Here is a 16,346-nt window from a genome sequence, read left to right as displayed (position 1 = left end):
CGATTCACATCCCTAAACTGTGCAAGGTGTAACAACTGTGCATGGGGATGGTAATAGCTAATAGCCTCATCAACGTGAATTTACATGTGATGAGCGCTATTAGCTGCACGCTCGATAGGCTATGCATTTTGGACAAGTTAACCCCCGTTTTTCATCAAGGGTTATGGACGTGTATCCAAAATGCATGTCTAGTTACGCATTGAGCCATGTGCTGGTTGTTGCACACAGTATTGCATTGGCCCAAATGTTCGCTCTTCTTTTCCAATAATATTCACAAGGATGATAGTCAAATCGGCTTTGCGGTAATTGCCTTCCATTTGAATCCAGGAATCATTTACATAATAAACACTTCCAATTCACCACTAAAATAGTATGGATTTCACCAGGCAATGGGAGGGGCAGTCTGTAGGTTTTTGAAGATACCCACAGAAAATTACCAATCAATGTAGAGTCTCCTGCTTATTGTACAGAGATTTCCACAAAAAATGTGCATATTTTTAGTGCTCTTTTAAATATAAACCAGGAAGTTCTGAAAATTTCAGCAAACTCAAGCCAGTCTGAAATGCACCTGGTTTCAGTCTGAGCTGAGATTACCTAATACACAACAACCTTGAACAGGAAGCCCAGGGGGCTGGGGAAAGGGATATTCATCTTCCTCATTCAACAGAGGCATTCTCAGCCTCAATTCATAAGGTTGTGCATTTTTACAAATTTTGTTTCCTTTATAGTTCCTTTATTTTGTGTCATTTTAACATTTTCACTTTTTTTCTTTTTCTTTTGTTTTTAGTGTTCGCTATTTGGAAATAGAACAGACTGAAACCATTTAGTGCGCACAGGGAGGATAACTTTCAACATCTGCACATGGTGGCATAAACACATTTATTTGGCCTTGTGTAATTTTACCAAAGCATTTTATAACATATACATATTACTGTGTTATCTTGTGCCTCAGAACACAGCTTGCACTTGGCTGGTAGTTCCTCACTGCAGGATTTGATTCCTGAGTCCTGCAAAAAGCTCTCAGACAACCAGCAGAATTCACACAAGATGCTCCCAATATCCTCTTCCACAGTGCTGTTCAACAGTTCTTTCTCTCTTTCTCTGCTAACCTTCTCTCTTCAAAGTCCTATGAGGGGCAGAGGAGAACTTCACTGGATGATCATGCCTGCCTCATGCCCATTACAGTCCATGTATGATAATGTCCAAACCACTCCTAGGTTAAGCCACAGATCTGTCAGCGTGACTCACGTGCAAGCCCCGCCCAGGTATGTAGAAACCAGTCACCCCTGGCTGTGACAAAATAGCCCAGGTCTTACATCCAGCATTCAAACTCTCATAATATTTTATCTGTCCACACTGCAATCACCCCAGAAGGGAAAGAAGTTCAAGGCCCTTGCAAGGCTTCCAAACACCATAGGTGATGCTGCCAACCTCCCATGCGGCAGCTTTGCACAGTCACAAACACCGGAGATCCTTAAATGCTGCCGTTATCTCTTCTCGTCCAGCAACCCTGCAGTGTGCCTCCCCCACACTGCAGTTAAAGAAAAATAAAGCTTGATAATTTTGATAAACCAGTTGCTGGCATTCCTTCTCCCTCCACTTTCTGCGTCCTACCTCCTCTGCAGCTCTGCTTAGGCTGGTCGCTCCAGCTACTCTTGCTTCTGAGCTTCCTTCCTCCTGATGCTTCTTGGTGGTCGCTCTAAAGGGGAGAACCACACTTTCTTCCTGTCTTTATCTACTCCATCTGCACTAAAGTGAGAGGGACCTTGGCCCACCCATCTCCATGAGGCTCCACCCCCATAACACCCTTCTGACACCCAATCTCTATCCATATTGGGTTTTGCAGTTCTACTGACTCTCACTTTGTTTTGTTCTGGTGGCTTTCTTTCTTCATTAGATACTTGTTGTCTCCTCCAAGGCCCTTAGGGTCTACTCTGTGATGGAGACATCACAATTACATACACGTATATTATAAAATATGCAAATATAGGCTAATGCAAAAAGAAATGAAATGCAGTGAAACCATGTATTTCAAAACATTGAATGCATTTCTTTACCCACATATTTCGAAAACACACATATATTTTATGCATAAAAGTAAATATGGACTTTTTCGTATAAGTCCCGATTTACATGTGTAAGTCAGGCAATTTTAAAATGTGCACGAGGAAATTAACTTGGTTTAGTCTACCAGTTTTCCCAGGCCTTTTCCAGGTTATCAAGACCTTCCTGGTTCTTCACCCTGAACTTCCCCCAGTCAGTACTACAAAATAAACACGTATAATATCATTTACACCAGATAATTAGCAAATGCAAAAATATGAGAAGAAGCTGGAAAATGTACAAGTGTAAGTTGCTTTTAAAATCACAACTTTCACATGTAAGTGTTGGACCCACCCAGCATCACCCCTAAACCACCCCTTTTTCAACCATGCACATGTGCAGGCAAAAGTGAAAATATACACGTAATGTATGTTTGACATTTCTAAAATATGGATTATGCAAGGAGAGGCTAAACATGCACATAAAATTTTAAAAATTCACCTTTACTTGTAGATAGCACAGGCTAAAACCATAGGGGTAGATTTTAAAAAGGGTGCACGCGCATCCATGTGCGTGTGCTTCCCGGCGCGCACACATGGACATGCCAATTTTATAGCATGTGTGCGCCAGCGCACGCACATTAAGAACATAAGAACATAAGAAAATGCCATACTGGGTCAGACCAAGGGTCCATCAAGCCCAGCATCCTGTTTCCAACAGTGGCCAATCCAGGCCATAAGAACCTGGCAAGTACCCAAAAACTAAGTCTATTCCATGTAACCATTGCTAATGGCAGTGGCTATTCTCTAAGTGAACTTACTAGCAGGTAATGGACTTCTCCTCCAAGAACTTATCCAATCCTTTTTTAAACACAGCTATACTAACTGCACGAACCACATTCTCTGGCAACAAATTCCAGAGTTTCATTGTGCGTTGAGTAAAAAAGAACTTTCTCCGATTAGTTTTAAATGTGCCCCATGCTAACTTCATGGAGTGCCCCCTAGTCTTTCTACTATCCGAAATCCCATGGCCACACACACATACGTGTGGGATTTTATAATCTGCTCGTGCATATTGAAGAATATGCCTGATCAGACAACCAACATTGAGAAGGAAAAATACCCAGACGCCTCTGCTGTTCTGTGGCCTGTCAGAGCTGAATGAACTCTGAGTGACTTGAGCATGACTTGCAAAATGTCTCTGAGAAGGTAGACATACTGGCACCAACAAGGGAGGCCTATTCAATGGGTCACACAGAAGAGACCAACGGCGGGAGCTTCAGGCACTATCCTGTTGAAACCTCACTGGACAAGATCATTAACAGAACAAAAGGATTATCTGGAGAGTGGGGGCAAATGAGCTACAACTGAGAATACTGGTCAGGGCAGTTCAGAAATAGGTTGTCATGACAACAGCATGATGTGTCTCTGTAAATGAGTCTTTGGGCAGTCACGTAATTCTAGAAACTTCGACAATACTGTATGTTTAACTATAAAAGAAGGGTCACTTCCTGTATTCAATGAGATGCTGGTCGTTTTGAAAGACAAAGGGCACCCAGTATCCAGCATCTCCCAAGAACACTTATAATGCCAAATAAAATTTACTTTATACTTTTTACTGAGTCTAAGTGTTCTTGTGTGCCTGGCCCTAAGTACAGAAAATTATGTACATTTTTGGCGCCCAACGTGGGGCCTGATAGCTGTTGCTATTCTTTGCTGTAGTGTTACTTTTGGTGGACAAAAGTGTACACTAAGTTCTCGGACATTTAATTGGCTTTCCGTCCGAAGGCTTTTCCCAGATGGACTGGAGGGTTACCCGGATGACAGATGAGCTCAGAGAAGATATTTAATGACGTTTTTAAGCTGCAGGATCCATTTTTGTATGTAAATAATCTTCAGAAAAAAAAATCTGTAAGTATCAATGTTTTCTTCTATCTGTTGCACAGTGTATAGATTTTGTGTTACATCGGGATCAGAATACTTTTTGCAAAATGTAGGTAAAGGAGTTGATGATTTGATTAAAATCCAAATTAAGTTATGCTCTCTTCCGATTGAACAGTTGAAAAAACAGAGGGTTAGGTAGCAACAGGGGTCTTTTGTCCTCAGACTGCATGGCTTAGAAGCAGTGGTTTCAAGTTACAGCTGCAGAATGAGCAGTGGTGATGGTGTAGCTTCAGAAGGAGGAAGAGGGAATTATGAAATGTTTGAAGTTAAATTGGGTAAGTTTGAAAGTTATAATTAGTATGATAAGGAGTTTTTAGTTAGTGGATTGTTTACAAAAGTTGGGTTGTTTGCTGTCTTGTACAGGAAGATGCTAACGGCTTTCATCTTTGTGTAGAGCAGGGAGAAAGCGGGAGTGAAGAAAAAAATATATATATACCAAAAGAGAGCGACTCCATTTTAATGAATTGATCTGTTTAGTGTGAAAACAGAAATTTGTGTTGTTGAAAGTATGGGGAAGTGAATATTAGGGATGAGGGATGACGTGATGTTAAAGAGGGGATTGAGCTTTATTTTTATGCTGGATAAGGGTATGTAAAGTGCTTTATCACTTAACTAACCTATTCATTGAAGTGTAACAGTTGTTTGGCGGGAGAGGAGGTGACCCCCCCTTAGGAATATGTTTAAGGAGAAAGAAAAAAAAAACTGGGAGTGAGTCACTTTTAAAATGAATTGTACAGTTCTGCTGATGTAAGAGTTTTGAGGTTTTTGTTGGTTATTTTAAAGTGTTAGAGTCAGTATGTGATAGAAGAGGGACTAAAGATATAAGTTATTTAATTAAACTGACGTAAGAAAAAGGAAAAAAAAAAAGGGGGAGAAAAGATCTCATATGCCTACCATCCAGGCTGAGTTTTTGTTAATGAAAGACCTTATGTTATAGATATTTCTCAGTTTTGATTATACCTCACTTTTTGTTGAGGGGAGCTTAGGTATACAGATCAGAAGGGAGAAATAGCTTAACAACACAATAACACAGGGAGATGCCTCATATATAATTGCAGGTTCTGGCTAATGCATATGAATGAGTGCTCAGGGTTGGGCACATTAGGGAATGAATTGCTCTTGGGTATAACAAAGTCAATCCTTTAAGTGAGTTAGGGGTTTATAGCACAGAAGAAAAAAAAAAAAAAAGGTTTTAGATTTGTAACTGGAAGTAGCTCTTATCACAGGGGATAGCGCCTCCTAGAGGTGGAACAATAGAAAGGAAAGTAGCTTTATGACTGCTTTTTGCTGAATTAAGGTATAACAGAAGTTTGACTTTTAAGGAAACTAATGTCATTTTTAAATTTAATTTTAATCATTATATTCATTGTCATGTTAGATTTCTTTTCAGGGTATCACGGCACAAAGTACATCTGTCTCCATTCCATGGGAGATGAAGGTTACAGTTTTTTCCAGTTTGATTCCTTTTCAATTTTTTAATAGATCTATTTCAATTTTGATCCTGATTTTTTGTTTTCTTTTGTGGATCGATCCAACTCTTTTATATTTTTAAAGTATTTTTTAATTTTTTGAGCTCAAACGTATGTCATGTGGTCTGTTATGTGTTGAAGGTGGAATGAATGAATGCATGCATTATGTAGTCAGTTCTGTGAAATATATGTTTTAATGTAATGTCTGAGTATTTATGTTTGTGGTTCGGACCATTGCATGATGTTTTGAAATAATGTGGGGATTATTTTGCAAATTAAATATAGGGAGTACGTGACATAATAGTATTTTCTTACTACTTAATCGGATTTGTTGTACTTTTATTTAGGTTTGAATCCATACACATGCATCTAATCTAATGAGCTAAGAGATTCTGCTCTGCCATCAGCACTGAATCCTACTAAAAGAACTATATAAGTACTGACTGCAGAAATTATCCTTGGCCACAGAAGTTCTTACTAGGGATGTGAATCGGTTTTCGACGATTAAAATTATCGTACGATAATTTTAATATCGTCTTAAACCGTTATGGAACACAATACAATAGAGATTCTAACAATTTATCGTTATAAATCGTTAGAATCGTGAGCCGGCCATTAAAACCCACTAAAACCCACCCCTGACCCTTTAAATTAAATCCCCCACCCTCCCGAACCCCCCCCAAATGACTTAAATTACCTGGGGGTCCGGAACGGCAGCGGTCCGGAACGGGCTCCTGCTATTGAATCTTGTTGTCTTCAGCCGGCGCCATTTTCCAAAATGGCGCCGAAAAATGGCGGCGGCCATAGACCAACACGATTTGACGGCAGGAGGTCCTTCCGGACCCCCGCTGGACTTTTGGCAAGTCTTGTGGGGGTCAGGAGGCCCCCCCAAGCTGGCCAAAAGTTCCTGGAGGTCCAGCGGGGGTCAGGGAGCGATTTCCCGCCGCGAATCGTTTTCCGTACGGAAAATGGCGCCGGCAGGAGATCGACTGCAGGAGGTCGTTCAGCGAGGGTTCCGGCGCCTCGCTGAATGACCTCCTGCAGTCGATCTCCTGCCGGCGCCATTTTCCGTACGGAAAACGATTCGCGGCGGGAAATCGCTCCCTGACCCCCGCTGGACCTCCAGGAACTTTTGGCCAGCTTGGGGGGGCCTCCTGACCCCCACAAGACTTGCCAAAAGTCCAGCGGGGGTCCGGAAGGACCTCCTGCCGTCGAATCGTGTTGGTTTATGGCCGCCGCCATTTTTCGGCGCCATTTTGGAAAATGGCGCCGGCTGAAGACAACAAGATTCAATAGCAGGAGCCTGTTCCGGACCGCTGCCGTTCCGGACCCCCAGGTAATTTAAGTCATTTGGGGGGGGGGTTTGGGAGGGTGGGGGATTTAATTTAAAGGGTCAGGGGTGGGTTTTAATGGCCGGCTCACGATTTTACGATTTTTAATGATATTTTACCCCCCCCAAACGGCAACAATACGATTCCCTCCCCCTCCCAGCCAAAATCGATTGTTAAGACGATCGAGGACACGATTCACATCTCTAGTTCTTACATACTATATGGACTGCAATGCTTACAATTTATACCTGATTTTTGCTTTTCTCTTCGTTCTATGGGAGTGATTTTATGCAGAATCTAGGTTCTTTCATTCTCGGCCAGTACTTAGGTGTTCAAGTTAATGATATCATCTGAAGTGATGCTATTTTTATTTGTTTGTATGTTCCAAATTTGGTAGTATTTTCCAGTCTTAGAATTTCTAATACTTAAATGCATATGTTTTAGGTTTTTCTTTATTTTTATCTATGGAAGCTGCTTTGATCACATAGAGGGTGATGTGTTTTAGTGTGATTCAAATATGATAATTTAGGGTTCAAGAGGGAGATCTATATATATATTCCTCTTCCACACCAGTATATAAGCTATTCCTATTCTTTTGTTTTGCAGCTTGTACTTATGGTAATCTCTTTGCTGATCTTTAATATCTCAATATTCTATTTTTTATTCTAATTTCTTCGCTGCACCTTTTTTGAATATCTTTTTCCTATGACACTATCTATTAGATTTTACCTAATGATTGTTTCACTCTCTTTCACAAATATTTCTTACTAGTGTAGCCTGTGATTTTTATTATGAGATTGTTCTTCTTGAAACAAATACATACCTTACACATGAGGAGCGCTGTCATAGGGATCTGCAACATTCTATTACTATATCTTTCGGTATATTAATTGCTCATTGTTCTTTTCTTCTTATCTTGGCCCCTTCACTATAAACCCTATCTGTGACTTAAAATATTCTGTTTATAAGCTAGTTTGTTTCCATTTAGGATTCCAGAGGGGAAGATATTATTTTCCTTATTTCTGTTTTTATGTTTATTACATTTTTTCCTTTCCCTGTGCAAAGACTCACACTGATGGTTTATCAATTCTGCAAAGTACATAATTTTGTTTTAGATTACAGAATATGCTATAGATTTTTTCACAGAGTTATCTTTCACTTGTTTCTATGATTATCCCCAATTACACTTAGACTTACCATCATCTAAGAAGGGTATTAGCCCCGCTTCTCTAGAAATACCTGAAGATGAAGCAGTATTACTAGCCCTCATCTATCTTAACAACTTATACCACTTGACCAAAACTGGGTTAGTCACCTTGCCATCCACAGCTGTATAATCTCTTGGACAGGTGACTGCCACAATTGAATTAGGACTGTCCATACAGTGATTGCTTTCACTGCTACAGGCTGTTGTCATAATACTGCATAGCACCATCTATACCTTACAGAACTAGCATGATGTTGTGGACTTTTGATATGCCTTTGCCTACCATGCATATGCTTCTGCTTTCGATGATTTGGATCTTCCATCACTGCAGCCTATGACCAGAATATGTCTTATGCTTTGCAACACCTTTATAACTCATCCCACATTATGTATGCACTACACAGTATGAGTCCTTCTGCTAATTCTTGGTTTTCTTTTCTTTTATTGGCTTTCTTTACTTTTCTGGTAATGTGCATTGATTATATCCCTGCTTGCCATTTTAATGAATATTATCCTGGGTAGTTGTTTACAATAACAGTATTCATTGAAAAGACTTGCCCAGTATACCTAGTATTATATGAGAAACATAATACTTTCATACTGACCTCTCTTTGTTCTTATCTGTACATGTTATACCACTATTATATAATTACTTGACTCTGAAAGATAACATATGTGGTCTGGCTATTATGAAGTAGGAATTTTTTATAGTGCAGGTATCCGTATAGCTCAAGTATAGAGCTAATGGCTACCTAGTGAAAATTAGTTATGCTGATTATTCTTTGTCAATTCATGAGTACATGTCTGCCTATGAGTCTCATTTACCTTAAGGGGGAATCTAGAGGGATAACACACACACAAGGGTAGTTGTTAGCTTACATATTTAGCCCATTTGCCATAGTCACTTCTCACTGTTCTGTCTTCACCTTTGGTACTTGGGTGTGCCACCTTTACCATTGAAGGTGCCACAAGAGGGAAATGAAGAATATGCCTGATCAGACAACCAACATTGAGAAGGAAAAATACCCAGACGCCTCTGCTGTTCTGTGGCCTGTCAGAGCTGAATGAACTCTGAGTGACTTGAGCATGACTTGCAAAATGTCTCTGAACAGGTAGACATACTGGCACCAACAAGGGAGGCCTATTCAATGGGTCACACAGAAGAGACCAACGGCGGGAGCTTCAGGCACTATCCTGTTGAAACCTCACTGGACAAGATCATTAACAGGACAAAAGGATTATCTGGAGAGTGGGGACAAATGAGCTACAACTGAGAATACTGGTCAGGGCAGTTCAGAAATAGGTTGTCATGACAACAGCATGATGTGTCTCTGTAAATGAGTCTTTGGGCAGTCACATAATTCTAGAAACTTCGACAATACTGTATGTTTAACTATAAAAGAAGGGTCACTTCCTGTATTCAATGAGATGCTGATCGTTTTGAAAGACAAAGGGCACCCAGTATCCAGCATCTCCCAAGAACACTTATAATGCCAAATAAAATTTACTTTATACTTTTTACTGAGTCTAAGTGTTCTTGTGTGCCTGGCCCTAAGTACAGAAAATTATGTACAATATTCCGGCAATGCGTGCAGGGAGGACCTTTTTTATAAGATTGCACGGGATTACGCAATCGGGCCTCCCCGAGTTCCCTCCCAGTCTGCTCCAGTTAAGAAAGCATTTCTTCATGGAGAGGGTGGTGGATGACTGGAATGCCCTCCCAGATGAGGTGGTGAAGACAAGAACAGTTCATGACTTCGAAGGGGCATGGGACAAATACTGTGGAATGGATAAGGCTTGAAGAAAGGAATCATGTAACATTTATGCATAAGAGTAACCTGCATGGAGCAGGAGTTGCTACCCTTAAAAGAATGGGGGTAACCTGTACCGAGTGGCAATTAATACCCCTAACAGAATGCATGGGGGTAATCTACATGGAGTGGCAGTTACTGCTGCTGGGCAAACTAGATGGACCACTCAGTCTTTATCTGCTATCATTACTACGTTACTATGTTACTTTGAGGAGCTATAGCCCACCTTGAGGCAGTGTCTTCTAGCACTGATGTGCCCTCTTTTTTGTTGATCCCCACCACAGGGTCACCTTCTTGTTCCCTCTTGGGTATGAGGACAGAGGTCGTGCTGCAGCTCTCCCTTTTCAGGGAAAGGAACACCAAGGCATCAGATCACATTCTTCCAAAGTGAGCCAGATACCCCACAGCTCCTATGGCTCCCTCCGTGCTAAGGGAAGTGACTCTGGCCTTTCTGCACGAGAATGTGTCTGCCATGTGGGGCAGACATCAGGTTTCTAGTTGACTTTGGTCTGGGAACTGGTGCAGCTCGTTGGATTTCCCTGGAGCTCTTTGCGATGCACCCACAATCAGCACAACCAGACCCCAAAGCACAGCAGGACCTTTCCACATAGCATCCCTGCTCTTTTTTATTTAATGTAAAATCGATTTGTCCATAGAGTTGGCTGCCCTACCCAGTTCATATCTGCCTTTAGCTTTTTATTGCAAACTGCAGTTTTTTGATTTTTATAAGCATTTTGCAATTTGTTCAAATCTTTAGACATTGTTTTGCTTTGCATGCTCACTGCCATGCCTCCCTTTCAGGACTCACTCCTGCACACAGACACATACACTGGAGAATTCCTGCTCCATCCAAGGCCATTTATCAATCTTTCCATCACTGACATATCTGTCTCTTAGTGGTGTGCATGGAAAATAAACCTTTCATTTTATTTCATTTTTCCTTTCATTTTTGTATTCATTTCATTTTCTATCATTTTAGTGCATGCTAAATGGTCTCTTTAGGTGCATAAAATAAACATTTTTTTGTTTGTTTTGCACCATTTTGAAAGGGAAAGAACACAAAACAAAATAAGAAATGTCATTCTAATCTCCTGTCATTTGTAAATGACACCATACGCTTAATGTCTGTAGCATATTGTGCCATGCAACAAACCGATGTGTAATGCAACATATTTATGTAAGGATACTGAATATGGAAGGAACTGTCTTCATGTCTCCAGTTGATAGTATAATCAGGAGGCAAAGTTTGTAATGAATAGAAACATAACAGCAAAAAAAGATCATTTGGCCCATCTAGTCTGCCCATCTATCCAAATTATTAAGCCCTTACAATTCCCATCACTTCCACTAGAGATCCCCTTCATTTATCCCGTGCTTGCTTGAATTCAGATACCGTTTTTGCCTCCACCACCTCCTCTGAGACACTGTCTCATGCATCCTCTATCCTGTCTGTAAAGAATTGTTTCCTAAGATTACCCTGAGTCTACCCCCTTTCAACTTCATCACATAACCTCTTCATTCTAGAGCCCCCTTTCCATTGTAAATGTTTTACCGCTTATGCCTGCAAACCTTTGCGATATTAAAATGTCTCTATCATCATATCTCCCCTATCTCCCCTAACTCGCCTTTCCTCTATACATGTTCAGATCTTTTAGTCTATCCCCATATGCTTTAGAACAAAGATCATTGATCATTTTAGTAACCACCCTCTGGACTGACTCCAACCAGTTTATATCCTTTTGAGGGTGTGGTTTCCAAAACTGTACACAGTATTCCAAATGAGATCTCACCAAGGATATATAAAGGGGCAATATCACCTCTCTTTTTCTACTGACCACTCCTCTCCCTGCATATACATTACAAAAATGAATGTACATGTGATATTTTATTCTCCTGATCTAAACACACCCAGAGTAATATCCTTGTTTAACAAGGCTAAAAATATATGTACTGCATGGAAGGCAAATTTCAGTCAATACCCAAGTATATCACATAGTAATCCATGAATGGATTTGATAAATAGCCTCAAAAAAAGGGGCATTGGAAAATTATCAAACATAGAGGTTAAAAGCTTTTTTTTATTATTTTGTGCTTAACAATTTCTATGTTCTTTCCTTTAAGAGAACAAATTCTCCGCCTTAAAGACAACTTTATGACTCAATGCTTTCCAAAGTGCTCCCTTGACTTCATTGTTCCTCAGAGTGTAGATGAAGGGGTTTAACAGAGGGGCAAAAGCAACATAGAAAACAGATACAGCTCTATCCAATTCTAAAGAATCCCTGGAGTTTGGCCTCACATACATAAATATGACTGTTCCATAATACACAAGAACCACAGTGAGATGGGATCCACAGGTTGAGAAAGCCTTCTTGCGCCCCAAGGTGGAAGGGATTTTTAATACAGTAAATATGATATTGGAGTAAGACACCAAAGTGAAAATAATACAACTAAACATTATAGTACAAACCAAAATAAAAAAACATATTTTTATCAAGGTCGTGTCTGTACAGGAAAGTTTCAGAAGAGGGAACATATCACAAAAGAAATGATCGATTTCATTGGAACCACAAAATTCCAAACCACAAAGGAAAATTAGCGGTAGCAAAGAAGCCAGGAGGGTGACAACCCAACAGCTAGCAACCAGGAAACCACAAAACTGTGGGGTCATGATGGTGGTATAATGTAGAGGATTACATATGGCTAAATATCGATCATAGGCCATCACTGCCAGAAGATAATTTTCTGTACTTCCCATTACAAAAAAGAAATAGCACTGAGCTATACACCCGGGAACAGAAATTGATTTAGAACTTACTAGAAAGTCCTGCAGCATTTTAGGGATTGTGCATGAAACATACCAGATTTCCATGATAGAGAAATTAACCAGGAAGAAGTACATTGGAGTGTGAAGCCGACTGTTTGTCTTCACAAGTGTGATTATAACCATGTTCCCTCCCATGGTTAAGAGATAGACAAGCAAAAATATCCCAAAAAGAAGATATTGTATCTTTTGGCCAATAGGAAATCCAAGGAGAATGAATTTAGTCACCAAAGTCCGATTGTCCTTTCTCATCACTTCTCTTTGTTTCTCCTTCTTCAAGAAAAAAAACAAACAATTAAATGAGATAGAAATAGAAAATGTGACTGCAGAAAAACAAGGTTCAGCCTATCTTTATTTATTTTTTTATTTTATTTTACCATAGTGGGTCAGACTAAGGGTCCATCAAGCCCAGAATCCTGTCTCCAACAGTGGCCAATCCAGGCCACAAGAAAAGTACTGAAAAACTAAGTCTATCCCATGCTACTGATGCTAGTAATAGCAGTGGCTATTTTCTAAGTCAACTTGATTAATAGGAGGTAATGTACTTCTCCTCCAAGAACTTATCCAAAACTTTTTTAAACCCAGCTATACTAACTGCATTAACCACATCCCCTGGCAACAAATTCCAGACTTAAATTTGCATTGAGTAAAAAAGAACTTTCTCTGATTAGTGTTTTAAATGTGCCACATGCTAACTTCATGGAGTGCCCCCTAGTCCTTTAATTATCCGAAAAAGTAAATAACCGATTCACATTTACCCATTGTAGATCTCTCATGATTTTAAACACCTCTATCATATCCCCCCTTAGCCATCTCAAGTCTTATTTGTTAAGCATTATATGATAATTCTGAGTCACACAACAAAATATACTGCATTGATTATTTATGACCATAGACATGTAGCCAACAAGAGAAATAAATTTCATATCCAAAGTTGAAATATTTCCTCAAGGATGAATGTTCATTAGTATGACAGATGTCATATTGATAAAACTGACTTTTCCATATCTTCTTTGTAATGCAACTTCTATATTTTGCAATATTTTCCACATTAAGTTAGCCCAATAAAAAGATAACCTCTACTATTTGTTTGTTGATCTTTATTTCCATTTGATGAAAAAGCTAAAAAATAGGATAGAAAAGAATGTAATCTCAGTATAATACTTACATTTGTCTCTGTCAGATGGTGAGTATTAACCACTCCTTAGCTTCCAATAGCAAGATTCTGTGAATAAGAATGCACTACGCTGTTTCATTAAGAGTGAATTAGGTAGCTGATGGCTGATTGACTTTTATTTTGTCTTCGGTTTCAGGAAACCAGACTGAATAGCTCCAGCCCACAATGATTCATTTCCTAGCTTAAACTTAGCTCACACCTTTTCATTGGTAGCTCAAGACAAGTTACATTCAGCTACAGTAAGTATTTCCGTTCTGCAAAGGGCTTACAACATATGTTTCTGAAGCAATGGACAGTGAAGTAACTTGCCCAAGGTCACAAGGAGTCGGATTTGAACCCTACCTTCCCTGATTCTTAGCCTGCTGCTCTAATCACTAAGTTATTCCCATCACTTTATGCTGGGTGAGTGCATATATTTAATGGAGTTGCAGATACCCAGGGGAGAAATATTACTCAAACATAATCCCAGAAGTTCAGACTTCTGGGATTTCTCTTGTTTAAATTGTATAAACCATAGGATATGGTTATTAAATGTGGCAGTGAGTGGATCAGTCTCATTAGTGAAACACAAAATGCTTTCAGCCATATTTTAGGAGACATACACAGGACTGACATCATGTTCAATGCCAAGGTGCTGCCTTAGCAAAATGGAAAAATCTTGTAAACATTGCTTTCTTCATAGCACACTGAGGTCCATATTAAAATAACGTATTGAGCGAGTACGATAATTGAGTAAATTTATCCAGTCGTCTTTATTCAGATATTCAGCAGCACTTAGGATAAAAGATCCTCTGAGTATCCAATCTAAAGTTAACCATACAAAGTTGCTTTGCAACTTTAGGTATTCTATTTGGCTGGTCAGAGATAACTGGGTAACTTTGGCTAGCCAATGCTGAACATCAGTGCTGAGTGGCTAAACATTGATAGAATTCCATTGGCTACCAACAGGCTAAGGGCAAAGTTCAAACAATGATATGTAAAGCACAACAGAATAATGGTCCACAGTACTTAAAAGATGTCCTGGCCCCTTTTGTATCTGTCCGGACTTTATTGTCTTCCAACCAAGAGAAACTGAAAGTTCCTCTGGTAAAAGAATGCCAGCTGCAAAATGACTTGACGCAGGGCATTTGCATGTACTGTGTCTGTTCTCTGGAAAAGTTTACCATTTACCTTAAGGTTAGAATATGATATCAAGAAATTCAGTAAAAGTCTGAAAATGATAATTTTAAATGAGGCCTATTCAGTGATTACAAATTGTTGGGAAGTTTAAGAATAGATGGTTATTGCTTTGGAACTTTGGATGCTTTTACCCTTTTTATTTAGTAAATGACTTAAGGTTTACAATTGTTTAAATGTGTAACTGATGATTAAAACACATGATTGATATTAATTGAGAAAGGTGGAATATACTTTTTTAAAATTAATTAATTAATTAATAAAGTGAGTTTACTGCAAATAATCCTAGTGCCACCTTGTTTTATCTGGTTACATTTTATGCCAGCAACAATTTGCTTGGTCATTGATGATGGCAGTTGTAGTGGGTAGGGGGCGAGAAATTGAAACAGCAAGTTTTGTCTGGGTAACTCCCAAAGTTAGCTGGACAAACCTTTGGAAACCTATTATCTCACTGTAGTTTTGCATCTTGAAGATCACTACAGTCCTGAATAACTGGGAATATAGGATCTAATGGACAAGTAAATAGTTTTGATCCTCGGGAGGATCTTCTCTATCTTTTTGGAGGAGATTGACCTGAACTCAAGACACTAGGAGTTGAATTGGTCAGGTAGAAGTTGTAAGAAGTGAATTTAGGATACTTCTGTTGTTTGAAAATTCAGTAAAAAATGGAGTGTATAGTTTGAATATTTTCCATGAATAATGCAGCAAAGTTATTAGCTGAAGAGACAAAGGTTATGTAGTGTTAGGTACTGGAGAGCTTGTCTTACAAGATTCTGGATGATTCTTTGCTAGTTCAAGTTGTCTGTAAACAGTATTTTTTTGCCATTTGAATGGATATAATTCTTTGCATGTTCTTTGCACCATTTCTGTTTGAGTTGATAAAAAACTTTTTGAGGAGTAGAAGACAGCTGTGGAAACAAGAAGAGTTGCTGGGTGCTCTGGTTGGGTTTGATCTGAAGGGTGCCAGGGAAATTTAAAATCGCAGAATATATGGAGCTACAAACAGAAGAAGGACAAAAGATTACAATTGTACAATGAAGAATAAATCAAATGAGAGAATTCAAGATTCTCAAACAACCCACAGACTAAGATGTAAACTATCATATTATTTGTAATTACCCATTCTCCTGGCCAGATGTAAGAGCTTAATTCCATATGGCATTGAAACCATCATTAGATAGAAGGAAATTAATAGCTACTTACGTATACCAACATTGTAACCAATAGTTTTGTTTTTGTTTGTTTGCTGAATATATAACTATGATTGACACTTTGTAATCCATTGTGCTCTATACATGGAATGACGGTATATAAAATATCTAAATAAATATAATAAATATTGACAGTGGCAAAGTTCTCATTCCATTG

At 39.1% G+C, this 16,346-nt stretch overlaps 1 protein-coding gene across 1 annotated transcript; it reads right to left on the bottom strand.

The window, feature by feature from the left end:
* Window positions 1–11,909: 11,909 nt before the first annotated feature.
* On the bottom strand, window positions 11,910–13,889 carry LOC115078385 (olfactory receptor 6F1-like). Its single transcript, XM_029581293.1, has 2 exons — window positions 13,794–13,889; window positions 11,910–12,898 (listed from the first exon to the last, which is right to left on the bottom strand). The coding sequence occupies exon 2, from the start codon at window positions 12,875–12,877 to the stop codon at window positions 11,921–11,923; it is 957 nt and encodes a 318-aa protein (XP_029437153.1). The 5' UTR covers window positions 12,878–12,898; window positions 13,794–13,889; the 3' UTR covers window positions 11,910–11,920.
* Window positions 13,890–16,346: the final 2,457 nt, after the last annotated feature.

The sequence above is a fragment of the Rhinatrema bivittatum genome, chromosome 16 (genome assembly GCF_901001135.1).
Source record: "Rhinatrema bivittatum chromosome 16, aRhiBiv1.1, whole genome shotgun sequence".
NCBI classification, from domain to species: Eukaryota; Metazoa; Chordata; class Amphibia; order Gymnophiona; family Rhinatrematidae; genus Rhinatrema; species Rhinatrema bivittatum.
Note: the sequence above shows the minus strand (reverse complement) of the source record. Positions and strands in the feature narration are given on the sequence as shown.

Bases quoted from the DNA above. Each gene is read 5' to 3' on its own strand.
- LOC115078385 (XM_029581293.1), bottom strand. From the start codon at position 12,877: ATGAGAAAGGACAATCGGACTTTGGTGACTAAATTCATTCTCCTTGGA.